Source organism: Equus asinus, chromosome 3 (genome assembly GCF_041296235.1).
Source record: "Equus asinus isolate D_3611 breed Donkey chromosome 3, EquAss-T2T_v2, whole genome shotgun sequence".
NCBI classification, from domain to species: domain Eukaryota; kingdom Metazoa; phylum Chordata; class Mammalia; order Perissodactyla; family Equidae; genus Equus; species Equus asinus.
The window spans coordinates 82,433,747-82,452,746 of NC_091792.1; the positions used below are offsets into that span (position 1 = coordinate 82,433,747).

At 40.5% G+C, this 19,000-nt stretch overlaps 1 protein-coding gene across 1 annotated transcript; it reads left to right on the forward strand.

The window, feature by feature from the left end:
- Positions 1–1,242: 1,242 nt before the first annotated feature.
- LOC123275609 (all-trans-retinol dehydrogenase [NAD(+)] ADH4-like) lies at positions 1,243–18,423 on the forward strand. The gene is made up of 9 exons (XM_070505318.1): positions 1,243–1,392; positions 2,848–2,949; positions 4,011–4,152; positions 5,580–5,667; positions 7,358–7,589; positions 10,746–11,006; positions 14,607–14,742; positions 15,435–15,573; positions 17,982–18,423. The coding sequence occupies exons 1-9, from the start codon at positions 1,375–1,377 to the stop codon at positions 18,004–18,006; spliced, it is 1,143 nt and encodes a 380-aa protein (XP_070361419.1). The 5' UTR covers positions 1,243–1,374; the 3' UTR covers positions 18,007–18,423.
- Positions 18,424–19,000: the final 577 nt, after the last annotated feature.

Consider the following 19,000-nt stretch of genomic DNA (forward strand, 5'->3'; position numbering starts at 1 on the left):
GTAAAGCAAAAAGTAAGAAAAGAACTATAAGAAATGAACAAATTCATAACAACAATTTTTAAACATCTCTCAGTAGTTAAAAGCAGACCAAAAATCACTATGAGCTGGCTCCAGTATACCCCTGCTGCTTATCCTCATTGATAATCAGAGAATTACAATTTAAAAATACAATTACACATCATTATACACCCAGAGACTATCAAAAGTTTTAAAGTCCATCAAGTCCAAGCGTAGGTGGGGATGTGAGGCAATGGGAACCCTCGTACAGTGCTGCTGGGAGCTTCAGCCGCTTTATAAAACTCTTTGACCTAATCACTCAAAGTTGAAGAACTGGCAATTCCACTCCCAGTCAAAATATTTAACAACCAATATGAGACACTCCATTTCCCACAAACAGCCATGGAAGTGTGGTGCATGGGGGCACTTCAGTATTGTCCAGCGAGGTCCAGGGACTACTCTGTACTGGGCACAGCCAGAGACCCAGAACCACTGCGAGCCAGGTGACGGACTCACACAACCGAAGGGGCATGGAAGTAGTTCCTCAGCAGTGACTAAAGAGGACTCCTCAGGGCTGGAACAGAGTTGAAAGGGAACTTGGGAGTTTGGGGCAGAGGCTTTTTATCAACTATTTTAATAGTGGACATCACCTTAATAGTGGGTACTGGCTGCTTATTAATCCTGAACCCTCCCTATGGCAACTCAAGCACGTGTACAACAGGATACACGAAAAGAACTTTATGCAACCACTGATTCACCACAAGCAAAAAGGAAAATGGATGATAATGAAAATATATGAACAGCCACGGACAACGTAGGTGAATCTCACAAACACAGAGTTGAGAAAAAGAAAAAGACATGAAAGAATGCATACACTAAGATTCCATGCACATAAAGTTTTTAGTAGGTGAAACTACACTGTGCTGTAAAGAGAAGCAAAATCATAAAGAAATGTGAGGGAATGATTAGGGCTGTGAAGGAGAAGGACGGAAACAGGAAGGACTCCGGGCCAGCGGAAATGTCCTTTACTTTGTAATTATGTGTTAACTCATCTGTATATCTTTAATGAGCTTTTCTCTATTATCTTATATTCTGCAATAAAAAGGGGAAAAAAATGAGTAAACAAGAATCTTCTCCAAATAACTGCTGGGAGCAATCGGCGTTAGCACCCGCAATATGATAGCACAGATGACGTGGCGAGAGACAGGCAGAGCTGGAGATCACAGAAACAAAAAAGGAGAGACAGTGATTGGAGAATGAAAGAGCAGGAATGGTATTTATTTGCACAGTTCATTACAGGACTCAGAGCAGCTGGATAGAAGTGGCAGAGCTTCCTAAGTCAGAGAGAAACTTCCAAAGCGAGGCTCCCAGAGGAAAATGGGCACCAAAGGCAAAGTAAGCCAACATACTGTTTCTTTGTTCAACTCTTGTTTTGTTTGTTTTTGTTGTCTCTTTATACATTTGCTAAATGAAGCTTTCTTTGGGGATTGCTCTCAGAAAGCAGCAATTTAAAGCTGATCTAAAGGATATGAGTGACCCTCATGCTAGGAATGTATTCTAAAGAAATTTCTGTGGATTTGTCAAAATGCTTGCAACAAGGATGTGCAATTAAATATTATTCATAATGGCCAAAAAAGAGAGATTTGAGTAACTACGCTAGCCCCATAAAATAACATTTACATTTATGTGAAATAATACTAGAGAACAATATAGAAAATTTTCATAGTATATTAATAAGTAGAAAAACATAGATTACAAAATATTATATACAATATGATCCCATTGGGAATACTCAAAGGGTTTACCTCAAAATCATAAAATGAGTAATAAAATTTACAGGTGGATTTTGTTTCTTTTCTTCTTATTTGTATTTTGAAACTTCTCTAAAAAAAATACATATTGCATTTGTAATAAGACTAATGATATTTAAACATGTAATTCAAAATTGTATAACAACTATCAAAAAATATGTATTCGTGTGATCGAAGACTGGGAAAATCATACCAAAAGCAAAATTAGTAGCATTAGAATTGAGGATTACGAGTTTGTTTCTTTGCACTTTCTTTCAATGTTACTTATACTTAAAATTAAAAATACAATTTTAAGAGGCCAAATAAAGTTTTAATATGGACATTATAGAATCTTGATGCTTAATTTCTTTTCATACATTTTTACCCAAATTCTTGCAAAGAGACCCAATTTCTATTTAATTTACATTCTGCTGGTAAATTTCATAATTGTGTGAGCCTCTCTGCTCAGATTTCCATGTGCACATGAACTGCCTGGGGACCTGGTTCCAGGGCAGATTTAGACTTAGCGGGTTTGGCACAGAGCTTGTTCCCTGGTGATGTCAATAACTGCTGGTCCGAGGGAAGCCCATGCTTTGAGTAGCAAAGATGAGAAACACACCTGTACTCTAGCAACAAGGACTCAGGTAATTCAGAGCTGATATCAAATTGCTCAGTCAACAAATACTTATTGGCCATATACGCTGTCCAAACCCTATAAATTTATCCTCTCTGATATGGAGAAAAAAATCAAGGCATTATATTAAGATAAACTTTAATACACCTGTTCTTTTCAAAACTTAAGAGTGCAATCACTATAATGCAGAATATGACTTCTTATTTTCCATTAAGATAATTTGTGTTTAAAATAATATAAGTATAGATAGCATCCAGCCACAAAATCCATTGCTCCTTTTCATGAAATTATGGTATCAACGTGCTCTTTAATTTTTTCCCATAACATCCTGTCTTTCCCTCTCTCCCTCCCTCCCATCCTCCCTCTCCCTCCCTCTCCTTCGCCTGCTCTCCGTCTCCCCTCTCCCTCCCTCTCCCTCTTTCTTAGGTTATTAAATGTAAAGCCGCTGTAGCCTGGGAAGCAGGCAAGCCCCTTTGCATCGAAGAGGTTGAGGTCGCTCCCCCCAAGGCTCATGAAGTTCGCGTTCAGGTAAGTGGGAACTTGCCTTGGCAGGACAGACAAGACCCTAAGTGCAGACTTGGCTTCTGCCAGGTCACGCCTCTGTGGGACATACAACGGAGATCCCCAGAGTTCCCACTAGGGGGAATCACATTTTCAGGTTCAGAGAAAAACAGGCATTATCTCCAGAAGAGGTAATTATTAATTCTGTTTCATTTGTTCTTCATAATGGGCTTAAAATTTAACTGACCTATCCTAACATTTGTCATTGACCCTGGAAATCAGACAAAGGAATTCACTTTGGATTAGAATTAGTTAGGTTTTCTTTTTGTTTTCCAATTGCCAGTGATTGGAAAGTGTTATTAAAGGAGGTAGAGAATTTGGTTCAAAAGAAGGGAGAGGAAAAACTGAATGCTGTCCTGGGCAGCATAAGCATCTTGGGCGCCCAGAGGAGGGGACAGGTGTGGGTGAGCAGGGAAAAGAGACTGAACTGAGTAGAGTGGGACCACAGACGGCAAGCTGGGACCATTGCTCCATTTTCCACGCTGCTGGCCAGGTCGATATTTCCCTCCAGGACCACCACAGTAAGGGTTTCTCCATCGGAATGAACAGGATATTCTGATGAATTGAATCCTGAAGAATAATAATACAGGGATACATGGGTAATTAGTTTAGATAATCCTTTATTTGATCTCTCTCTCTTTTAACTATGAAAGTTTTATTACCTCTATTTCATTTCATGTAGTTTCCACAAAATTTGAACACCCCAGAAACCTGTGTTCCCTCCATTCTTTCTGCCTAATAGACTTTAACTTTTCCCCATTACCTTTGATTTCTCCTCCTGGACACACTAACTGCCTATTCTATTTTTGTGATTTTCCAAAGACAGTGAAAGGTAGAAAACAAAGGTGCATGATAACAGGAAAAGAATATATCCTCACATATTTGGGGGGGGGTTCAAAATATAACTCTTTTATTGAGCTCTAAGCATGTCGTAAAGTTTCAAGGTGACATTGGACCTAAGATTATCCACTTAACAACCCCACTGATATAATTACAGAAACACAACTTGGGTCTGTGGTTGCTTGTAGATCATTGCCACTGCTGTGTGCCACAGTGACCACCATCCCATTGACCCGAAAGCTGAGGACCGGTTCTTACCAGTGATCCTTGGCCACGAGGCTGCCGGGATTGTGGAAAGTGTTGGGCCAGGAGTGACCGGCTTCAAACCAGGTATTTTATTTTCTGGTTCCAGTTAAATGGAAATGTCAGAGTATTTCAGCGATAATTCCTGATGTAGTCCTGGCTCTGCAGGCTGTAATCGATCTCTGTTTATCTGGGGGAACATCTTTTCCAAAGCAAAACTGAGACACACAATCCATCACACTCTAACAATGGGACAGAATATTTGAAATCAGAACTGTCTAATAACAACAGGAAATATGGCCACTTGTTTACGTACAGCACTAAGAAGTTGTCCTATGAAGCCAAGTTACAAAGTCGGTTTAACTAAAGCTTCCGTGGGGACTAAATGACAATTTATAACAACCTCCTCTAAACGAAACAGAAAACTAGTTTAATATTATAAAGAATTTAAAGAATGAAGACTCACAGGTAGCTTAAGTAAGAAACATTATATGTCTGTGAACATTAGCTTAAGGGTATTTTTGAAAGTTTGTAAGATAAAACTAATACGTAATGAAGCATGCCAATGGCTGAAATTATTTACTTCACATTTTATAACAGACCCACCGAACACTGGAATACGGGCCAAGCAATCAGGCAGAAATGGCCTCACTTGTCAGGCAGGTTGAACCGTATGATTCTTTCCTCCTTTAATGAAAAGGCTCCACACTTAGAGGCATATTAGTATCTTTCCGTTCCAAACAGGGCCAGAGAAAGAAATTGCTCCCAAAAGTTTTGCATCCATGAAGGAATCTGGCCAACGGGTCCCAGTTCTGTCACTTACTGGCTGTGTGAACTTCACCATTAAGTCACTTTTCTGTGATTCAACTCAGTGTTCTGTTTGCTAAACTGGGGACCATAACAGTACTCATCTCAAAGGGTTGTTCTGATAATTAAATGAGATAATACATGTAAGCAGTTAGAATGGGGCCTGGCACACGCTAAATCTTGAACAAATGTTAATTACCATTATTGGACTGTGGTCATCAGAGAACAGAAGCCATTATTAAACTGAAATTGAGGGAAAGTGGAAACTGAGCATGAACTAAATGGTGAAACCTGGCGGTGATATAAAGTTTACCCTCCATATCGACTCTATTAGTGTCCACCTCTCCTACTATATGAGGGTCTTCTCTTCTATGCAGGGTGTTTAGAAATGTGATGAACAATAATCATGATGCAGAGAGCTGCAATGACAGCAGAGTCTCAGATGGGACTCTACACCTAACCATATCAATAAGGATTTGTGGCTTGACCGCCCAGCAGAGAAAAAAGAAAAAGAAAAAAAGATAGTACATGCAATGCTTGGGGGAATCAGCAATCTTGTAAGGTAACAGAATACTGTAGCCACCTATACTTTCTATGGAACATAAAACATATAACGTAAAGAATGGTGTTGTCCACCGATTCATCAGGTAGAAACTATTTATAAGTTACATCTTAGGACTCAATCAACCTATAGTCTTTCCTTCTAGGTGACAAAGTAATTCCACTCTACACGCCTCAATGTAAAAAATGCAAGCTGTGTCTGAGTCCACTTACAAATTTGTGTGAAAAAATCACGTAAGTGTTACACACTGTTAGTAAGAGTACAAACTGGTACAAATATTTTGGGCAGTACTTTCGCAATTCCTCAACAGAGATGAAGAGGGACATACTTTCTACCCATGAATTCTACTCCTAGGTGTGCACAAGAATTGCTGCACAAAATCCCCAAAGAGATGTGCTAGAATGTTCCTTGTGACATTGTTGATAATGGCAAGCAGTTGAAAATAGCACCTGTCCATCAATAAAAGAATAGATTAACAAATTGCTATGTAGTAAAACAATGGAATACTATGGAACAATGAAAATGGCTAAACAATCTACACGCATCAACATAGAATAATCTCACACACAATGTTAACGCAAAGAAGCAAGCTGCTGACAGATATATTTAGCAAGGTGTCATATACAAACGCAATACCGTATGTCGTTTATGGTATATGTGTATGTAGTAAAGATAGAAATACACCACTGGAATGATAACTGCCAAACTCAGAACAGGAGCTACCTCTACGGGGGAGGAGAGAGGAGTGCAGTGAAGCACAGTAAAGTGAGTTATTCCAAGGCCGCATAGACGTAAGTCCTGGAGCTAGAGTTTGAACCCAGCCAGCCTGGTTCCAAGTCCAAAATCTCATCACCCTGTTCTTTACTGAGACTGTAGAAAGATATGTTTGTCCCTAATGCAAACTGAAACTAGGTTTTTCAGAAGCTAAAATTGTACTACTCTTACTTTTATTACTGTGCCTCAATTCCCTCGTCTGTAAAATGGGGATAATAATAATGCCTACTTCAGAGGGTTGTTGCAGATATTCAAAGAATTCACGCACTCTTGTGCAAACCTTTAATGAAATAATAGATTTGGGCAATGACCATCATTCTCTGTAACATCACTAAAAGAGACAGAATTATGTTTCTCCAGATGAAAATACACAACATCCTCTTTGAAGTATTCCTACAAAAATATAAAACCTGAATTAGATCAAGCATTTATATCAAACATACTGGTTTAGAAGAAATAAAGGGACGAAGAAACATGTTAAACCAGATTACAGGAATGTAATCAGAAAAATCCAGAATGAGGAAAACTACAGGAAAAATGACTGTTTCTTCAACAAATAGATTGCTAGGAAAAAGCAAGGCGGGGGGGGGAGTGAGAACATGTTAATTAAAAGAGACTTAAGAGACCCAACACAATGTGCGGACCTAAAACAACCTTTATCGATTTGAGATACATACTAAAACATCTGCGGATGAAATAGCCATGTCTGGGATCTCCTTCAAAGTAGTCCAGTGATGGTAGCACAGGTGCGGTGTGGGGAGGCGGGTAATAGACGAAGCCAGATGGACCATGAGTTGACCCTGGCTGACGCTGGGAGACGGCTACACGGAGACTCATTATGTTATTCCTTCCACTTTTATATGTGTTTCAGTTTTCCATAACAAAAAGTTTTTGAGAACTAATACTTGTGAAGCCCTTAAAACAGTTTCTGGCCCATAAAAAGTATTCATTGAAAAGTTTGTTATTGTCGTTATTATTTTTGGACTACTTCTGACTATAGATTTAGGTGAAGAGTCTCAAGTCATTTTCTCAATTTTTCCATCTCATAAAATTGCCATAACAAGCACATAATGCCTAACACTTGTTTCAGGAAAGTTCAGTGGTCCACTTACTTTCTGTTTCTAGTATGTTGTTTTGTTTTTTTTCTAGCCTAGCCAAAGGTCCTGCTTTTCGTCAAGAACTAATGGAAGACAATACCTCCAGGTTTACCTGCAAAGGAAAACCCATTTACCATTTCTTTGGGATCAGTACCTTCTCTCAGTACACCGTAGTGTCAGATAAAAATCTTGCCAAAATTGATGACGATGCAAATTTAGAGAGAGTTTGTCTGCTTGGATGTGGGTTTTCAACTGGCTATGGAGCTGCACTCAACACTGCCAAGGTAAAATGGTCAGTCACCAGGTTGTGTCAAATAGAAGTTACTAGGAGGCAGCGTGATAAACCAGAGAGAGGTATCTTCAAACCCTGGCCCTGTGGTTTATTACCTCTGTGATTTTAGGCAAGTTACTTAACCTCTCTACTCCTACCTCTCTGCAACAATATCTACTACAAACAGCTGTGTGGATCCTTAAGTCATATTACATATGTAAGACATCTGGCCCAGAGGCTGGCAGCCAGTCCAGATTGATTTCTCTTCCTATACTGGTACCTTAGCTTATAGACCGTCCCTGATTTAAGTACAGCCTGCTTAAATATGCCCCCTAAATAGGAATGCTCATCCTGGGGCGGCCCACCCAGTCAAGAGACAAGAGAAAGTACAGACCCCGCCCCCCTCAATCTATCAGGCCCTCCTCTCTCCCTGAGGCTCTGCAGATTCCTCTCCCTCAAACAGCCCTAACTCAGCTCTGCCTCTCATCGCCCCCTTTGGGGCTTCAAAAGAGGGTCTCAGTGGCAGCCCTGATGGTGGCAAGATGAGTCCCTGGAATCCCCTGGTAGAAGTTAGAGGCATTTACAAAGCTCTTTAACAGAGAGGCTGGAGAAATGTCAGTATTACCTGGATGCCTCAAACCACCTCCTTATTTAAACCTCGACACTAGTCTTCGTCCTTCGACTCCAAACTGCAAACTGCAACCAGAGTGGCCTCTCGAAACAACCAATCTGAAGACTCCATGCTCCTTCCTTACGCCCCTTTTCTGTGGGTGTGCTGCAGTATTTGCCACTTCCTGCTGGAAACCTGCCCCAGCCTCAGGCATGCCTTGGGTGCCCCTCCCAGTTTTTCCCAAAGCATCCATTTATCCCTGTCTTACTACTTATCATGCTATTGAGAAATTTCCCATTTATTTCTCCTTCCGATTAGAATATTTGCTCCTTGAGGGCAGGAACTTTCTCCTGTTCATTGTGATAGCTCCAGAGCCTAGCCCTGTGCCTTGTACAATAGTAGGAGCTTGACAATTTTTCAGTGAATGAATGAATAAAGCCACGTTCATATGCAACCCGTAAAACATCTTGGAGAGGCTTGGTCCTCGAGTTTGCAATCCAAAACTTCCTTTCTATCAGGTTACCTAAAGTTGTTCAATGTCAAGGAAACAAAGTCAGCCTAATGAAAATAAGGAGCCGATCTAGTAGCCGGAATGCCAAGGTATGACTTTTCTTTGAGAATTATGTTGGCCAAGCAGACAGAAATGCTACTCCTGGCCATCAGCATATTCTCTCCCTCTACAAATTCCTCTACTCATTCATTCATCTGTAAAAATAAAACAATTGTAGGAGAAGCCAAACTACAATCTGAAGGCTCCTAGAGGAAGGGGGTGTTAGCTGGGTGGCGTTAACCACTGATGTGACCGTGGCAGTCAAGGCATAGTCTCCTTTGGACAGCACTGGAGACGAAGGCGAGAGTTACTACTCTGCGGGCCACACACACACACCCCTTTTCTGGACTCCATGCAGACTATCATCTTCTACGTCCAGAATCTTTCTTCGGTGGTAGTAACACTAGAGAGTCAGCTACAATTTTCTTTTAAATCTAGTCAAAGTTGACCTAAATTCCCAGGACCTGTTCTTCCCACTACTGAGGAATACTAAACCACCTTATGAGATGCTCAGAGAAGAGAGAGGAATCTGATAGGAACAAGTTAATGAAGCGAAGTATCAGTAATTCTAGCCAAAAGATATAGCCTGAGAATCCGTCTACTGTGAACGACATTGCTACAATGGGAAAAATGCATTTCTACTTCCAGTGAGACTCAGAGGCAAACTTTGTAACACAATCTCAGGAGAAAGATGTTTGGAAATATACTAAATGCACGCCCGCAATATTACGGTAAATAGTATATAGTGTATATAGAACGATATTCTGAGTATTTACAAAATATGTATTTTATTTCGCCTGGGTAGCAAAAGCCAGTACATTCATGCCGAATATCATGCATCAATTAAAGTAAGAGGTGTGCATTCTCTCTGTTCCTTAGTAATTTTGTTTCCAATTGAGAATGTATCAATACCTCTCTTGGCCAGGTTTTCTTTTCCCTTGTGTTTATGCTTTGATGGGAATAGTTTCCAAACATCACTAGAAAATAGTGATTAAGTATTTCTCTGTGTAGTAGTTTTTGCCACTGAACCACTCTACAGAATCATGTGTCCCAGTTACGGCAGCCTTCCTTACTAATTTGTATATTAAGTTTCTACTTAATTCAATGCAACGAACATTTAGTAAAGAACCAACATACAGAAGACTCCTTGACAGCAACGTGGAAGATGAAAAGCCTCTGCCTTAAAGAACTTACAGTCTTTTAAAGAAACACACACACACAAAATCAAACAATCAAGGAGATTATAAATTGCATGGTACAGAGAAAGGATTAATTTCTGATTGAAGAATCAAGAAAGGTTTCACGGAGAGAGGGTCATTTAAGTCAGGCCTAGAAGTTTAGGTTATATTTTAATTAAAGGAAATCAGGTGAAACGTACACCAGGCTGAGGGAACAGCATGAACTAAGGCATGAGGAAAGGAAAGTGCAACAGTTTGCTGTGGCTGTGGTACCAGGCATACCATGGAGATGATGTTGGAAGGTAATGGGAGCCAGATAATAAATATCCTCCAATGCTATGCAAAGAAATTCTAGATTCATTCCATTTGATGAATCGACGATTTGGGATGAATAAGTTAATTCACATTGAGAGAAATATTAGCAGTCATTCAAAATCAACTATAACATTAACACAACCAAATAAGGCCTGTTACAAATATAGACATCAAATTACTTGTGGTCTATTAAAAAAGGAAAACGATAAACGCTTTAAAATGCATAGGCTTTAGAATTTTGTCCTGATACACTATAGGGAAAGGAAAAACAAGGGGATGATTTTCATTTGGGTTTGCTCCTTATGAACTGATAATCCGAACGGACCTCAGATGATTCTCCAAATTTAGTGACTCGGCCATTTTCACATTGACAGATTTCCCCCAATGACTATATCATTTAGTTTTATGACAGGCAGTCTTATTTATACACTCCTGCCCCCTGCCTCACTCTGTCCTTTAAAAAAAAAAGTGGGACCAGCTGGTTTAAAAGTTAATTTATGATTTTCCTGTCTGCAGGTCACTCCGGGTTCTACTTGCGCCGTCTTTGGCCTAGGCGGTGTCGGTCTTTCTGCTATAATGGGTTGTAAAGCAGCAGGAGCTTCCAGGATCATAGCTATTGACATCAACAGTGAGAAGTTTACAAAGGCCAAAGCCCTTGGAGCCAATGACTGCCTCAATCCTAGAGACCTAGATAAACCTGTCCAGGAGGTCATCATCGAAATGACCAATGGAGGCGTGGATTTTGCCTTTGACTGTGCAGGTGGATCTGAAGTCATGGTATGTATACTTTTTATAATAGTATATAATAAATAATATTTATTAACATTGAACATTGACAATATGTGTATATTAATACATTTGTTTATTTTATATTTAATACTAGTATACTTATATGTATATAAATTACATATTCTTATATAAGCAATATTTAATTAATTCAATATTTAATTTTAATTAAACAGAAATAAATTAAGGAAAAACTCAAAGATGAAATTTTAAAAGAATTTGCCTACACGAAGTCAGCAAAAAAATACGCAAAGGAAAAGAAAAGCAGATTTAGAGGAGGGAGTAAGACAAGGTGTTTGGCGTCGCCCTAACGGGAGGTATCCACTCCCATCTTCCCGCGGAGCAAAAAGAGGTCAGCAACCTACAACAATCCAGTTTGTCCATCAGATCTCAATACGCGCGCTGCAAAATTAGGTCCAGATTATAGAAACTATGGGAATAGTTTCGAAACATCACTAGAAAATAGTGATTAAGTATTTCTCTGTGTAGTAGTTTTTGCCACTGAACCACTCTACAGAATCACGTGTCCCAGTTACGGCAGCCTTCCTTACTAATTTGTATATTAAGTTTCTGCTTAATTCAATGCAACGATCTCAATACGCGCGCTGCAAAATTAGGTCCAGATTATAGATTTGAAATTTTTAACCCAGTAAAAATCATACACACACACGCACTGCAAAATTAGAAGTCACTCTCTTTGGCCTAAACGCTGCAAGCGCTGCTCAGTCCGATTCCCCCTCCTCTGGGACGCTGCATCCTCTGCGGGGCCCTCCGAGCATGCGCCCTGGTTGCGGCCTGGAGGCGGCCGGGCCCATCCGTCCCGAAGGCGGGCGAGCCGCCCAGGCGGCCGAGGGAAAGGGAGCTCGCCCGCGCGCCCAGCCCCGCAGGCCAGCAGCTTCACCTAACGCGCGTTTGCTCAAAGACGCTAAGTAGAGTTTCCTTTTGTTTTGTTAATGAAATGACCAAAGAATTCATCAACTAATCATCTGCCTGTGGATTCCTCGGGTCCTCGGGGAGACTGCGAGGTAGCTGCGGGCCAGGCCCTTCTGTTTCCGCCTTGGCTCAGCCTGGCTGCTAAAGCCCTCCCCTGGGGAGGGTCTGACGGGCGCAGTCTGAGCTCCCGCCGCGAGCGGGCTCTGCGGGCCCTGGCCCTTGTTCTCCCCTGACCTGGTCCTTCCCCAGGAGGGCATGGAGAGCAGGGAGCGCTGCTGAGAGCTCTCGGGCCTCTCCTCTCGGAGCGGTTTCACTGCAGCCCGTGGAGCCGTGTAAAGAGGAGCTGGCAGGTCCCAGGCGCTCAGCCACCTTAGCTGCTACTGAAGATGCATGCCCTGAAGGCTGCTGGCCCGCACTTCTCCCCCGTCTGCAAGGCTTCAGGCCCTGCATTCTCTACTGTCCGTGTGCCACATCCTTTCCTCCACTTCCCACAGCTCGAATTTCTTACAGTCCTTGAAATTCAGCCTATTTGTCTTGCTTTTCTAGTACAGAGATTCTCAGAACTGGCTGTGCCTGAGAAGTGCCTGGGAAATGGCTGCTGTTGGTCAGTCCCAAGGAAGGGGCACACCTCAGGGGATTCTCGTGAGCGGAGTCCAGGGACCAACATGTCTTCCAAGATTCTCAGGTTGAGAACCACTGACCTAAAACTTGGCGGGTTCTGTTACTAACTGATTTATTATAGCGAGAAATGTATTTTAGATTATGGAATAGAATTACCCCCGAGAATCCCAATAAAAAAGAAATGAATTTATTTAATCCCCCAAAAATGAGCTACCTACCCTCCCACCAAAAGTTTCCATCACTAGGGAGAGCTAAGTTTCTGGGTGGTAGAGAAAGAAGATTCCAGTAACGGGTATAAATTTCATTTCAGGGACCTCTAATGCTCTAAGGCAGCCTAAAGAACCCAACAGAACAATTAGAAAGTTACAATAACTGATAATATTATGAGGTTTTGAGAATTAAAAGTAATTCTCTTCAAAAGTTATCAGAGGCTCCTAAATAAAACCCTGTATTTGTATATATGCCCATTTTAACTAAGTCATCCTTATGGAAGTTCATTCCTTGCTTGGAGCAAAGCTCAGAAATGTAGAAAAGGCGACAGGAAAAATGCTAAGAAAAAAAAAAGAAGCAGGAGTGAATACAAGCAGCTACCTTAAGGGGACAAGTAGCACCTGTGGTCTTTTCCCCTCTCCGTGGATCTCTCTATACAGTATAAACCAAAATGTTTCTGCCATATAAAAAGTGTAGAAAGTAGAAGAGTTGCTATTTAGATGTATTAGGAATTCTCAAAGCAATAAATAAACACATGCAATAAAAATTTCAAAACACATTCAGAAAGTTTTAGGTCATTGCATCTTCCATCACTAACAGACAGAAGAGAGAGAGAAGAGGGAGAGAATGTACTGGCCTTCACATTGCTTCTTTCTTGCAGCGTATCAGTGATGAGAAGGAGCCATACTTCCTATTGGGACTTTTGTAAAAGTAAAAATTGCCCCGACAGGTCAGAATCAAGTTGACCACTGACTATGATATGGGACGAAGTTTACACTTTTCTTCTATAATATTAGTCTAGGAAGATTTTAAATATTCGTCTGTTTACCATAGGGCTTCTATGTGGAATGGCCATCCATAAGTTTACATCTCTCTCAAACTTATTTACGTTTTCAACCCCTGGCATTTTTATATGAACCCCAAACTTGCAGTAGGTTAACATACAATGTTTTCTCTTTCTTTCATGCAAAGATCAATGCAACTCCCCTGTGCCACCGTCTTCCGGGTGGGGACCCAGCAATCAGGGAAGTTCAAACTTGTGGCTTCACAGCCTCAATATGAGGCCCTCTGGGTTGTTACAGCAGAAAGGACAGCTGGCAGCTTGCTCACTGGCTGTTCTGTTTGGGCTAGGAGAGGACACACGTCACTTCTGCCCATAGCCCGTTGGCCAGAGTTAGTTACATGACTCTGCCTGACTGCAAGAGAGCTACAAGGCGTCGGGGAGCAGAGGAAATGTTGGAGGAGCAGCAGCCAGTGTCGTTTTCCGTGTAACAGTTTTCCCTCTGTTTTCAACAGCATTTCTTTTTGTTTGCAGCACATTGAGATCTACTAAGTGCACAGCGTGTGCCTCGTTTCCTAGCCTAGTGAACACTTATTGACTCTCTCTTCATGACTTTAAAGCTGTGGCTGTACGCCCCTGGAATTGCACATATTTAGTGTATACACACGGTAGATTATTGAAAACTTGATTACAGTTTAAAATGTCTTCTATAAATATTTAATCTCTTCAAGTGTGTTTATCTTTCTTGATGTACAATGATATACATTCTAGGTTCGGCATAACTATGGTATTAAACAGGGTAAAATAATGTTTTGTTTCTTTTCAATATCTTTTTTGATGAAGCTCAAAAATTTATTGAACGTTCTGTCTGAAACAGAACAGTGGAGCCTCAAGTCCCAATCTAAAATACTGTGACCTCTTTAGCTTGAATCCCATTATCATGCATGCAGAGTTGTGTAAATCCTCCTTAAAGCATTGTACATATCCGTGCTGGAATTCGTGTTCTACTTTTCTACTTACTCAGTGTTTTTTCTTTGACCTTCCAGAGAGCAGCCCTGGACTGTGTAAGAGTAGGTTGGGGATCATGTACTTTCATTGGAGTAGCCATGGGTGACAAAGGATTGACTATTTCTCCACTGGAGCTAATAATGGGCCGGACTATAAATGGAACAGCATTTGGCGGTCAGTTTTTTTTGCTTTTAATTTTCTCTATAATACAGTCGTGTGTCACTTAACAATGGGCACACGTTCTGAGAAATGTGTCATTAGGAAAGTTCCTCATTGTGCAAACATCATAGATTGTACTTTCACAAACCTAGATGGTACAGCCTAATGCACACCTAGGCTGTGTGGTACTGATCTTCGGGGATCACCACTTACGCAGTCTGCCGTTGACCAACACATCATTATGCAGAGCATGACTGTAGTGCTCAAATTCTTATAACGAAGATTATTGAAAGGAAAGGAAAATAATTTGTTGTTTAAATATTGAGTGTCTAGAACATATTAAAGACTACATAAAAGTTATTCTATTAATTACTTGAAAGTAAACAGAGTTTGTATAGAAGGATAACTACAATTTGCAAATTGAAATTCAATTTACACTTAAATGAACCAGCACAGAGGAACAAAAGTTAAACTTTGACCATATTCAGATCATCCCTTATCTTAAAATAGAAAATAATCTTGGCTTTCTTAATGAAGAAAAATGTTTGAATAGACTAAAGTACAGAATATTAAAGATGGGGGGGTGGTAACCTATTTGAAGCAACCTAAATCTAACCTCATAATTTCATTCACTCAGCTCACACTGATTACACTACGTCTTCATGTCAAACACCAGGTCTTTATTTGGCATTTTGATCATATTACAGGTTGGAAAAGTGTCGATTCTGTTCCAAAGCTGGCCACTGACTACAAGAATAAGAAATTCGATCTGGATGCATTGGTGACCCACACGCTGCCTTTTGACAAAATCAATGAGGCATTTGACCTCTTGCACCAAGGAAAAAGGTAAAGTACCAAACAGACGGATCAGTGGTTTGAAAAACCTTTATGATGATTCTATTTTTACTTGCTGTTAAGAACTGACCAGTTTGTCTTGCTGACGCTTTCCACATCATCAGAGGTGCTTAAAAGATTAAATAATAGCCATTTGAAAAAAGGGAAAGCTTCCTACTCTATTACCACAATGGACACTGCCATATACTGTCCCAGCATAGAGTGGTGGTATAAACTGACACATATTTTCCCTTTAACAAACAATTGTTAACTCAATTGGCGCTGCTCCCTAGAAAGAGAGGTTTCTGTGGTATAATGTCAGGTCCCTGTGGTGCAATGCAGCCCTGGGTCTGAAATCATTACGTTCTGCAGCTGACACAGAGTGCCCACTCCTAGCCCTTCATGATCAGAACCAGCTGAAAACCATGGAGATGTGTGCAGGAGTGGCAGGTATCAGATCCTTAAAGAATGCCCAGCTCTCTTATTCTCTTGCTTTGTCACAGGTTTCCTATGAGATACATTCTATCCACAATTTTAGCTCTATATTGTGCTGCCTTGGCGTAGACTCTGAGAACTGACTTATAGAAATGTCCCACGTCGGGGATCTCTAGTGTTGGACGGTGGGGAAGACGAGGACCAATGATTTTGGTTAAGATGATCAAGCAAGCCTTGATCAATAGGAGCAAAGGGCAAAATCATCAGGAACAATGTTGCGTAGAGAAGATGCAGGACAAAAGAGCAACAAAAAAGAGAAGACATCACAAAGGAGAGGGGTAAAAACCTAAAGTTAAATGACAGGAGTTTGAAGCAGAGAACAAATGTTGCAAAACAAGAAAACAGGTCCACAGTGTGAGGACCCAGGCTCCTTCTGGGGAGGAAACCTGAGAAAACATCCCTACTGACATGAACAGCCTAATCTGCAAATGTGTTAGCTACAAGATACAGAAAAGAAGTTCAGTAAAAAGAAAAAAAGAAAGAAAGATTTTTTTTTAAGCTACACTAAGTGTCTAAGTAGTATATAATCCTCACAATATCTTGCACAATCTCAATATCCTCATAAGGGGTAATCCTCAAGTTAGGAGTTGGTTTGGGGTTCAGGGCCTCAGACTCTGGCGCTCATAGCCTGTCCACCACTACCCCTTTTCCCCTGGAGTTCTCAGTCGTGGAACATACTCACAGGCAATGCAAAATGGCATCCAAATGGAAAACATTGCACTACTTTGTTAATTGCTGGGCAAGTCTCCCATAGTCTTAAAGTAGGCCTGGTAGTCAGTGGTAGAATGGAGGCCGAGGGGTAGACACCTGAATGAGGCCTCCTACTCTCCTTCTGGCCCCCTGAGAAGACTACCTGGCTGCCCACACAGATGGAAAGGTGGAGCGGAGAAGGCAGAGGATGGGCCTCCACAGGCGTGATTACCATGTGGGTACAGGAAGCAGAGAAGAGGATAGGCCCTCCAACCATACCAGCTGCAAAGAAGCAAGGAAATGGAGGGAAAGGGATGGGACACAGTGACCAACTGGCTTATTAAGGTGCAGTGCCCCTGACTCATGGTGAGGAAGGGACATAGAGGTTCTCCCTCCACAGCCCCTGGGTGAAGAGTACATTTGTGCATGGCCACCTACTGATGCCAAGGATTACGCAGCTCCAGCAGTAGGGTCCGAGATAAGGAATTCTCTGTCCTGGAGGCTTCTCCCCTCTCTGCTTCTGCTTGTTGAAGGAGTTATCCAGGAGGAGGAATTTGGGGTTTCCACAAAGTAGCATCCCAACACACCAACCACCCCTCTTTTGAAGCCCCGTTTGCCCTTGGCTACAGGAGAGCCAAGAGCAGTGACTATTCCAAGATGGAAACCTCACTCCAACCTCAGCATGCACTACTTCTCCACAGAACCGCTGGGCAGCAAGGACCTTGCCCAGGGACCAGTGAGGGTCCCGTGAGGGTCCCCAATTTTCCCCCAGCCTCCTGGAACTATAGGGAAAGTATTCTTGATGCCATGAATGGAAGAGGATGACAAGATCAAAGAAATTAGGCTTTATCTATAAAGATTACAGCAGTTCTACCCATAAAATACAGGAATATGTCCCACGTTAACTGTGATAACTGATGTGTTTAAGAATAGAATCACGATGATGTTTGGGGATTGTTGAAAACTGGTTCTGGAGAGATGGGAGTGCGGAATGAAGGGTAATAAATAAAACTAGATCGGCTATATGTTTGTAATTTTTTAGGTTGGGTGAGAAATATATGGGGTTTCATTATGTTGTTCTCTCTACTTTTGTATATGTTTAAAATTTTAACAAAGGGGCATCTACACAAAAAGATTAAAACAAATCCTGACACAAAAGAACGAAAATTATTTGTGGGTTTTGGTTAACTTTGTCATGAAAATTATACTGATTATTGTTTTATTATTATGAACAGCATTCGGACAGTGCTGATCTTTTGAAGACACCAGGCACAATCTGGAACGCTATCTGACTGAATCTGAACCTGTCTGGTTGGTTCGATATGACGAATCCAGGATCACCATGAGGTTAAACAAATATTCACAGTTCACATCTCAAAATCAAATGTCTGTAAAGATTACAGCATTTCTATCCATAAAATACAGGAATATGTCCTATGTTAACTATGATAACTGATGTGTTTATGAATGGCATCATGATGATGTTTGGGAATTGTTTAAACTAGTTCTGGAGAGATGGGAGTGGGGAGTGAAGGGCAAAAAATAAAACTAGATCAGCTATACGTTTGTAATTTTTTAGGTTGGGTGAGAAATATACGGGGTTTCATTATATTGTTCTCTCTACTTTTGTATATGTTTAAAATTTTCCATAATAAAAAGATTTTTACTAGAAAAAAATCACTATTATATATGTACATAAAATATATATATATCCTTTATATATATATAGTGTATATATATAATGTCATTATGTAATTTGTAAGTTTCAATAAGCTATAGGCTACTCTTCTTTAAAAGTCTGCTAAATAATTTCCTTTTTAATATCTGTTCATTTCCTTACTCTTAGCCCCACTTTACCACTGTGAACTATAATCACAAGTAGTATATCAGAAGCTATATAAATGAATACACATAGAAAAATAAAGATTTTTTGAAAATCCGTATATTCTCAAATTTCCATCTTTATTAAATAATTGCCTTTTTCAATTTTGATAATAATCACAACGTATAATGTCTACAGATTTACGGAGTTTAATGGTCTGTAATTAGCACTAAATAATCTATTTTCCATAGTCAACTAAAAGTGACAGTGAGCAATATAATTATAATAATGTAGTAAGTAAAAATATTTATAGTTCTAAGATTTAACAGATAAGATTTATATGAAAAGCAAAATAAGAGTTTTCTAACTATTATAGATGCTACAATGGACATTTTCAGGATAAGCCACTGAGACAAAACTGGAATGGAACTT

Bases quoted from the DNA above. Each gene is read 5' to 3' on its own strand.
- LOC123275609 (XM_070505318.1), top strand. The intron at 2,950-4,010 runs GTAAGTGGGAAC...GGTTGCTTGTAG, and splicing joins CTCATGAAGTTCGCGTTCAG to ATCATTGCCACTGCTGTGTG. The intron at 15,574-17,981 runs GTAAAGTACCAA...TATTATGAACAG, and splicing joins CTCTTGCACCAAGGAAAAAG to CATTCGGACAGTGCTGATCT.